A 9,439-nucleotide genomic window follows, 5' to 3' on the forward strand; every position below is an offset into this window, starting at 1 on the left:
ATGGTATGATCAATTCCGTATTTGAATTGTGCGGAAAAGCGGCAAACAAAAAGGCCGTCGTTTTATAACGAATTCGATATGAAAATTTTTGAAGAAGAAAAGAAAAAAAATAAAAAACAAGTCAAAAAAGAAAAACTTTGGAAAATCGAGGAAGGATACGGAGACGATGTTAACGCGTGGGTCTTCCTCGCAGACAACAAACACAGGGAAATACGACACTCTATGTTTGATATGCTAGAGTCTTCCTGTCGTACGTACTTTCTATATCCCTAAGCTGAGCTTCAATGGGCAGAGCATCGTGTAACTATGTGTTATTCATTTCGTCACTAGTTTCATAATTGCCCAAAAAGAAAAAATAATTGAATAGATGAACGTTTATATTAGTTAAGAATGGATTTCGGTTTCCGTGTGAATGTTTAACAAACTATCGGGTTAATGCTAAAGGCCAAGCCGAAAACTAATAGAAACCAACAAATTGACCTGGCAAAGATTACTAAAAGAGATAATATCCGGAAACGCGATTATGCTTGGTGAAACTATCCGAGCATATATGCTCAGACATATTACTTTACTGAGACATTAGGAGCCATCGATCGCAGTACTTGCTTGCGACTGTGCTAAGGGTTGGACTTACAAAACTGAAGGTAATATTTTATATTTTTCATTTTAAGCTTCAATGTTTTCAATGTTCAATGTTTTCAATCTTTTCAATGTTTGCATGCGCTAACTATCAGTTTCTGCAGTTCGTTTTAGTCCATGTTTTTTCTTTTCTTTCTTTCTTTTCTTTCTTTCTTTCTTTTTCTTTTTTTCTGTAATAGAACAATATCAAAAGCTAATACATTAAAGAAAAATCGACGTGGAGACTCAAAATTGACCGGGAAAAACAAACCTAGAGTGTTTCGCCTGTTTAAAACAGACTACAATTTTGAATTTTGAATTTTGAATACCTATGTAGTCATGTCACCAACGTTAGAAATACAGTGGCGCTTACGAAACTTATTAGAATTACCAATCATAGATTTGAAGTAGAAATGGGGCTGTATAGAAGGACTTTCCAAGTGTCCAACTCAGGCATACCTAATGAATGACTTTTCCTAATTTGATAACTTCCCTAGGATTACACAATTCTATGGTCGTCCATTTGCGGAGAAAAAAATTTTTTTTTTTCTAATTATATTTTATATATATAAATTTCAAACTAGATTCAGAAATTATGCTGATGTCTAGCATTCAATACATAATTATTTGGCTGGTCTTTCTGCTGGTGCATCTGGACCTTGAAAGGATTCATTGTGCTTCACTTGCCACAAAAACGTGTCCACCAAGTCTTTCTTTAAAATGTTCACCAGAAGTAAGTCATTCTTGCAGTGATGATCAGGATTGTGAAGCACGTTATCCCGGTAAAGGTTTGACGTGCTGCGATGATTGTGGAAGGAGATGCGTGACCCTTGGCACTTCTGTAGTTAAAATAAAACCAACGTCAACAGAAAAGATAAATGGCACAAACCTCGTTGCAAAATGCCCCACCAATCCTCCCTCGATCGAGTTTCCTCCAGGACCAGACCAAGAATGCCAAAACGATGCCAGTTGTGATGCCAAATACCCTGGACGAAGCTTGAAATGCTGTAGTGACGGATGCGATTTTAGGTGCGTTCCTCCTATCATGGGATCAAATACCCAGACATATGATGTACAGGGTACATGTCCTAACTCATCTGAAATTGCTGAATGTCAACGACCAGCAGACGATGAATGCCATGACGACACAAGATGCCGTGAACTTTACCCTGGACTAGAACTAAAATGCTGCAAGGATGGATGTGATTTCAGATGCGTTCCTCCTCTTCCTGTAATAGATACGAAAACAACTAAATCTGGGAGTAAAGCCAAACAACAGACAACACTTTCTGCAACAGCAAAACCAGTTACAAAACCTACGAATATTGAAAAACAACATACAACATCTTCACCAACAACAAAACCAGTCACCACCAACCCTGAGACTACCGTCACACAACAGACGACATCTTCATCAAAAACTAGAATATACCAATGCCCAAATTTTCCTACGCCTGCTGAATGTCCACCAGAACCAGACAATGAATGTAATGATGACCGAAAATGCAGCGAGTTGCACCCTGGATTAGGACTGATGTGCTGTATAGATGGATGTGATCTCAGATGTGTTCCTCCCCTTCTTGTAATAGATACAAAAACAGACAAACCTGAGAGTAACGTAACAGCATCACCAAAATCTAAAATATTGCAATGCCCAATCTTCCCTCTTCCTGATGAATGTCCACTAGAGTCAGATGATGAATGTAATGACGACCAGAAATGCAGTGAGTTGCACCCTGGATTAGGATTCAAATGCTGTAAGGATGGATGTGATTACAGATGCGTTCCTCCTCTTCCTGTAATAGATACGAAAACAGATAAATCAGGGAGTAAAGCCAAACAACAGACAACACTTTCTGCAACAACAAAACCAGTCACCAAACCTACGAGTATTGAAAAACAACTTACAGCATCTTCATCTTCACCAACAACAAAATCAGTCGCAACTAACCCTGAGACTACCGTCACACAACAGATGACACCTTCATCAAAAACTAGAATATACGAATGCCCAATTTTTCCTACGCCTGAAGAATGTCCACTAGAGCCAGATGATGAATGTAATGAAGACCAGAAGTGCAGTGAGTTGCACCCTGGATTAGGACTGATGTGCTGTAAGGATGGATGTGATTACAGATGTGTCCCTTCACTTCCTGTAATAGATACCAAAACAGATAAACCTGAGAGTAACGTAACAGCATCACCAAAATTTAAAATATACGAATGCCCAAAATTTCCTACGCCTGCTGAATGTCCACCAGAGCCAGATGATGAATGTAATGAAGACCAGAAATGCAGCGAGTTGCACCCTGGAATAACACTGAAGTGCTGTAAAGATGGATGTGATTACAGATGTATACCGCCTATTGTGTATGAAGTAGATAAGTGAATGACAAAGAACAACAACACAAGTTGAGGATAGTCAGTCAATATCTTCTTTTAGAGCGATGGAAACATAAAAATCAAAAACGCATGGTACTAATTTAACTTTAAGATTTAGAACTAAAAAACAGACCATTCCCGAAGTCGCCAGACAGTAGCTCTAAGTTGAGGTTGTTATCAATGATGGGCCCCATTGTTTGAGTTCACTAAGGTAATTTTGAATACATTATCAAGTACCAATATTCTAATATTGATTCCATTAATCTGCGGATGGTTGATAATTACTGTAAGGGTCCCCATAAAGCCAACTTAGGCCGTACTGTGGGGGTCCCCCAAAAGCCAATGTAGGGCGTACTGTGGGGTAAAGCTTAAGAACTCGGCTCTCACGTACATTTTTACCTATATAGGGTGTAGTATAGAAATATAATATTCATTTTTAATTCTTTTACTTTTTACCTAAGGTATACGTAAGGTAATTTAAAGTTTCCAACGAAGTAAATTCATTTTATTTACAGAAGTTATCTAAAACTGAAATTAAGGGAAGTCAATTTAGTGCTCGATGATGTAAACAAACTTTGCCGGCATTTCACTCCATGTCAGTTATCACGAAAGAAAAAAAATCAAACTTATTTTCAACACCAAAAATATCGTATCAGGGGCGTATCCAGGCAATTTTCAAGGCAGTGACTATTACATTGGTTTTACCAGGAATTTTAGGAAAGGGGGGGGGGGGGGGGGGGGGGGGGGGGGCTGTTACTAACGATATACTGAGAAATTTCTTCCCCTGGATCCGTCCCTGCATACTCTTTTCTACTTTACCCTGAATATTTCCAAAGTGAATTTTGTTTTCAGAATTTTGTCTATCTGAAACTGCATTTAAGCTAAGATAATCATTTTGGTGGTTTATACATTGATTTATACATTAATTTTACTGCCTATTTATCGAGTACAACCTCGACTTGGAGCTCTTGTTTCGTGGTCACTACGGTCGGGAAGATCATCAATAAGGTAATGAATGATCTCACTAGCATTTTCCAAGGATAACTTTACAATTATACATCGTGGGATTGAAATGCGGACAAGCCAAGCCCAGCACCCATGCTAATATGCTCCTACAATGTTTTGTCAGTCTTCTTGCTTCCAATTTATGGTTTCTCGACTGTTGGTATTCTTCGTTTCCACGTAATCGAAACATTTGATCGTTTGCACGTTTGACCGAATTACGATCCCACAAGGCTTTATTATATCTATTTTTAGTGACCGTGAAAATGCTATTGCAAAAATAATGTCTTTGCATGCATCAATGTGTAGTCAGATTGCTATCTTATTTTATTTTTTATACTTACTTTCTTTGAAGCAAATGTTTAGATCTATTGATCAACATAATAGTCAGTAGACTTAGCATAAGGTGTAATGTAAGGTGACGAATCTTGAATTATGGAGGCAAACGTAGAAAATTTATAATGCATAGAGAAACGGGGTTACGTATAATTTGAAGTCTTGGTGTTTCGCATATTGTTCTATCTACGCAACAGCAAATCCAGTTGCTTTATAGACGTACCTCAATTGAAAAGAGTAAAGTTATATGAAGACACCCTGACAGCTGTGCAGTCTATAAATTTTCCAATAGTTGCCCCCTCGGCATCCCATAATGTCTTGATTACAAAACAATAGAATTCAAGATGGTCGCCGTATCGGTAAAAAGGTCTATCTTTCTTTTACTTCGTATGATATCCTATTGTATCCTGATTCATATTAAATATTTGATTGATCGAATATTTTCTTAACTAATATTGCGCAGTACTGCTTAACAAATCAGCAACAGGCACAATTACAAATAAACACTGACTGATCACGCTCAACAATGATTACAATCATAATTAAGCATCTCAATATATTTTATTAAAAGCCCTAGGAAGGTTTTCTAGCAGCCATGTTGTACGAATAGGATCAAATAAAAAAAAAGAAAAAGAAAAGACAAGAAAGAAAAGAAAGAAAAGAAAGAAAAGAAAAGAAAGAAACAAGAAAAGAAAAATTCGCCAATCCCATAAGTCTCTTACCCAAATAGTCAATTCCTTTAACAAGACCCAAAAGAACAAAGACACCAGCGACTTCACTCCAACTCACCAACGTCCATTCCTTCCCACGTCCCGCCCTCCTAAGGCACACTGCAATCACCTCCCAAGAAAGAAGAAAGGGAAGAAAGAAAAATACTTTTTGACCAACCTCAGAAAAACAGAAAAACAGCCAAGACACGAGATAGAAAAAAAAAACAAAGAAAAGCGAAAGAAAAGAAAAGGGAAGGAAGAAAAAAGGAAAGAAAAAGGAAAGGAAAGGAAAAAAAGGAAAGGAAAGGAAAGGAAAGGAAAGAAAAGGAAAGAAAAGGAAGAAAAGAAGAAAGAAAAGGAAAAGGAAAAAAAGAAAAGAAAAGAAAAAAGAAGAAAAGAAAAACGAAAACGAAATGAAACAAAACAAAAACAAACGAATACTGCAACAAAAGTATAGGAAGAAGGTAGGAGTCTAGTAAATGAGAACAGCGGGGAGGGAAAAGGAAGAGTATTCCATGGGCGGGGAAGATAAGAGTAGAGGAAGGGAAGAAGAAGGAGAATGGGGTTGGGGGAGGGATGAATAGAGGACAGATAGGGGAAGGAAAAGGCCCAGAGAAGGGAAATAATAAGAGTGAAGGTGGAGGAGGAGGGAGTGGATGGAGAGGGAGGGAGGAGAAGGAGAAGAGAGGAAAGTGAGAGCGGTGCTGCCCACTAAGAGAAAAGACCTCTGTTTAGTTGTCTGCGGGGAACTGACATTTTCGGAGCAGGGTGATGAGTCAACCTAACGAAACACAAGAGTGCCAGACGAAGACAAAGAGCTTTAGCACACCGGTTTATCGTTTACGCGCTAACCGCTAGGGGATCACTTAGACTTGCCCCAAGTGGACTCTCTTTATTTTCCCGGCGTTTTTTAATTCGAGCCGCGTTTTTTAATTCGAGCGACGAAGTCGCGAGAGGTCGACTTGTCGACTTGCAGGATATTCATTTGCGTTTCCCGCCATTTCCGAATTTGATACAGGAGTATCGGGTTTCGGGGGCGGAGCTAAAGGATTGTGGTTTTCATTTATTTGTTTCTTCATGTTATATCCGGAGCAGCAAAACATGGTTTATCAATAATAATGGTTGATGCTATAACTCCAACGTGCGCCCAGTAAAAAAAAAAAGAAAAAAGCGGGCGGCGGACTTTGCGAAAGTCTAGGGATCACGTAACTAGACCCTGGAGTCACGTTTGACGTGGGTTCATGACGTTTTCAACGGCAGAAGGTAGGTTTTCACGTTTCTTATTTGCCTCAGCATTTCATTGCCTGAATATTGTGTTAATTATGCATTTTACTAGTACACAGAATAAATCGTGTTCTTTCATTGTCTTTTTTTAAATAAATTAGTTTAATAATAATATAATAATAATAAACTCTTTATTTACTGAGGGTAGCACTAAATAGCAATATGCTAACAAACCTGTGGCCCTTTCATACTTTTATACTGACAGAAATAGTACCACTAAAAGCGAGCATAACTAAGCATCCAAGAAAGTCAATATCGCCGCTTTTCCAACAACAACTTCGTTAATATATGTGTACTCCAAAGTTTAACGAAAAACGCTTGACCTCAAACTGTAAGTAGATCAAGGTTTGCGGTACCTAGCAAGAACTTAGAGCAAAAGGTCTCTAATGGCAAAATAATTAAACCGTGGATAATTTGTCTTATTAAAAGAACGCCGTTCTTTGAAATATATGGAGAAGCAGGTCCACTTCAGAAAGGAGCTTAACTTACTCGCTTAAGCCTATTGCTTGTTCGTTTAGATTCAAAACACGGCAATTGAATCCATCAATTCTGCTGAGTAAACTATACGTTCATACTTACAAATGTTGACTCTTTTATCTTAATCTGCTTTGAAAAAGTTAACAAACAAAATTTTTCAAATTAGTGCAACGTTTTGTAGGTCTATGGTCTACTGAGGTGTACTGAGCTTACTAATTTGGGCAAGTTCATTAATTTACGTTTTTCACGGCTATATGGTGTGCACTATACTAAACTAACCTATTAACAACAAACGTTTAATTCTGTTTCTTGAGGTGAATTTTCATCCTCCAGCTGTAAGTATGTTCGATTCGAAGGGGGTAGTGTAGGGACAGATTTGCTGTTGTAGAACACAAGTCCAGTAATCACCAGGGAGAATGCAGCAAAATAAAGTGGTGAAAACTGAAAAGGAAAACAGAAAAGTACAAATCGTAGTTATCCAATAAGAATACCAAAAAAATATGTACCCGATTACACGGAGCAATTTTCTCTTGCAACTAGTCTCGCAACAGTTTTCAAATTGCGCTGTAAGTTAGACGCTGCAATCCTCCAGTTAAGAGTTCTCTGTTGCTCAGGGTTAGCCTCGATTTTGTGCAGAATATTCACGTGTTTCAGTCAAGATCCGTGGAATTTCAAAGTGTTTGTATTGTTGAAGTTGTGCATTCTTTACTTTACCGTTGGTATTTGTGAATATTTAGACACAGATTCGAGGCTAAGACTGAGTAAATGAGTCTGTAATCAAGGAAGATAGCGGTAATTTGGAACTCGAAAATGGTCTCCATGCAACTTGTGACGCAACGCCAAATGCTCCGTGTAATCGCGCCTTCAATATAAGCCCTACTAAAGATAAGGACGATAAATTTGAAACCTTCATTCTAAGCACTCCTAAACATAATTGAGCCCATAGTCTCCACGATCAGCGGTTGTACTAAAGATGGATAGACGTGTAAATCTTATCCATGCTAAATTCATTGGATAACAGTATCGACTTATCCACTGGATAAGGATGTATCCGTTGGATAGCGCTATCTACCCTTCGTACAACCGGGCCCTACTGCTTTTTGCCATGCTGAGTCCATGGGGTCCATGGGAATATACCTATAAACTATAATATATCAAACAAAAGCTAAGATGTATACTGTTGCCAAGTTTTACAATTTTGTGATTTCATATATAGCTCTTTTAGTTGTTATTAGTTCGCCGACAATATTATGTCACAACTAAATAAAGCCTGAAGGCCTTATGTGACTCATGACGAATAAAGCTTGTTCCCGCTTGTTTAAGAGAGACGCAAGGTCCAGAAAACAGTTGCCATTGAGTTCACTAACGCTAAATACGGTATTTATGATACGCAAAAAGGTACATTGAGCTTGCGCAAACAAGCCGCTCTGGCTTATTTTCGTAGGTTTACGGTATTTTAAGAGTTCTAAGCTTCATGCCCTATAAAACAGCCTTAGGAATGAGTATAGGATTAAAAGTAATTAACTATATTTTCAGAGAGTACCATTGAAAAGTAGGCTTTTTTAGCTTACGCGTATTGTTTTTCCATTCCGGTCCATGAGTCATTGCCGTTGGAATAATATTCTTTGTTTGAGTTGGATCAATATGCATGTGCCCTCTCATGTGCAACCGTTAAACAAAGAAATGGTGCTCAAGGAAATGACATGTGGTCTAACGTGTGAAAACATTACTCCCAAGCCGAGGAAATCTTTAACCAGTTGAATGTGATAGCCCTACCTTGTACTTGAAGAGTACAAGCCGATTAATAGCGTGTAAAGTCAGCAGTCAGAAGCGACAGGTTCACCACCATTGCACTACTGATCTTCAACGCTATTGGCATGAGTGTGTACAAGAGAAAAAGACACACAAGCAAATCCAAGGAAATAAAATGCTAGAGAAACAAAGAAATAAGAATTAATTATAAAGACCATGGTCACATCAAAGGGAGCCCAATTTAGATTAAGAAGTGAATGTTAAATAATTAATGATTTTTAAATTCGAGATCAAGATATGTCCTCCGTAATGCGAAAGAGTAAAATAAAAAAAAGGCCAATTAAAAGGCACTAGAAAATTGTTTTCGCGGTTGCCTTTGTTTTCCTATATCATAATTCCTATGGTATCTTGTGATCGTATGTATATATACTCTGACGGTAGAGATATATATTACATAGATCGACATCAAGATCCCCATAGGGAATTATATTAGAAAACAAAGGCCACGCAGCGAAAAAAATGTTCTAGTGCATTTTTTCATTAATTTTTTGGCTCTTCGCTTAGGAGAGGACATTATCTTGATCTCGAATTTAAAAAATTAATTCATTATTTACATTCACCCTTTCTTTTAATCTAACTTGGGTCCCTGTGGAATCAGTGTAGGGGGTATGAACTCGCCTCTCACCTTATGAGTGTTATTTCTTGTAGTTGAGGGTTTTTCCACGGGATCTCCAGTCTTGTCTCAGCACAAAACCAAACACTCGCAATTCTAATTCGATCCGTGAGATAGCTGTGCCCTGGATAAGATCAGCCCGAGGGTTGTCAGGGTTCGATAAAATTAAAGCTTTTAAGGTATCAGAGAGCTATTCTACATTTTC

General features: G+C 38.0%; 1 protein-coding gene and 1 long non-coding RNA gene across 2 annotated transcripts; one reads left to right on the forward strand and one right to left on the reverse strand.

Annotated features, from left to right (window-relative positions):
• Positions 1-516: 516 nt before the first annotated feature.
• Positions 517-3,736, forward strand: LOC148906782 (uncharacterized). Its single transcript, XM_089037570.1, has 2 exons — positions 517-644; positions 1,203-3,736. The coding sequence occupies exon 2, from the start codon at positions 1,214-1,216 to the stop codon at positions 3,005-3,007; it is 1,794 nt and encodes a 597-aa protein (XP_088893696.1). The 5' UTR covers positions 517-644; positions 1,203-1,213; the 3' UTR covers positions 3,008-3,736.
• Positions 3,737-6,446: 2,710 nt separating this feature from the next.
• LOC148906783 (uncharacterized) lies at positions 6,447-8,734 on the reverse strand. The gene is made up of 2 exons (XR_016121272.1): positions 8,586-8,734; positions 6,447-7,250 (listed from the first exon to the last, which is right to left on the reverse strand). It is a non-coding gene; the product is annotated as an uncharacterized LOC148906783 (long non-coding RNA).
• Between the last annotated feature and the right edge of the window lie 705 nt (positions 8,735-9,439).

Source organism: Actinia tenebrosa, unplaced genomic scaffold (genome assembly GCF_029948245.1).
Source record: "Actinia tenebrosa isolate PJP-AT-01 unplaced genomic scaffold, QUT_ActTen_1.0 PGA_scaffold5__44_contigs__length_20552954, whole genome shotgun sequence".
Classification (NCBI taxonomy): Eukaryota; Metazoa; Cnidaria; class Anthozoa; order Actiniaria; family Actiniidae; genus Actinia; species Actinia tenebrosa.

Coding starts and splice junctions, on each gene's coding strand:
- LOC148906782 (XM_089037570.1), top strand. CDS start 1,214: ATGCTGATGTCTAGCATTCAATACATAATTATTTGGCTGGTCTTTCTG.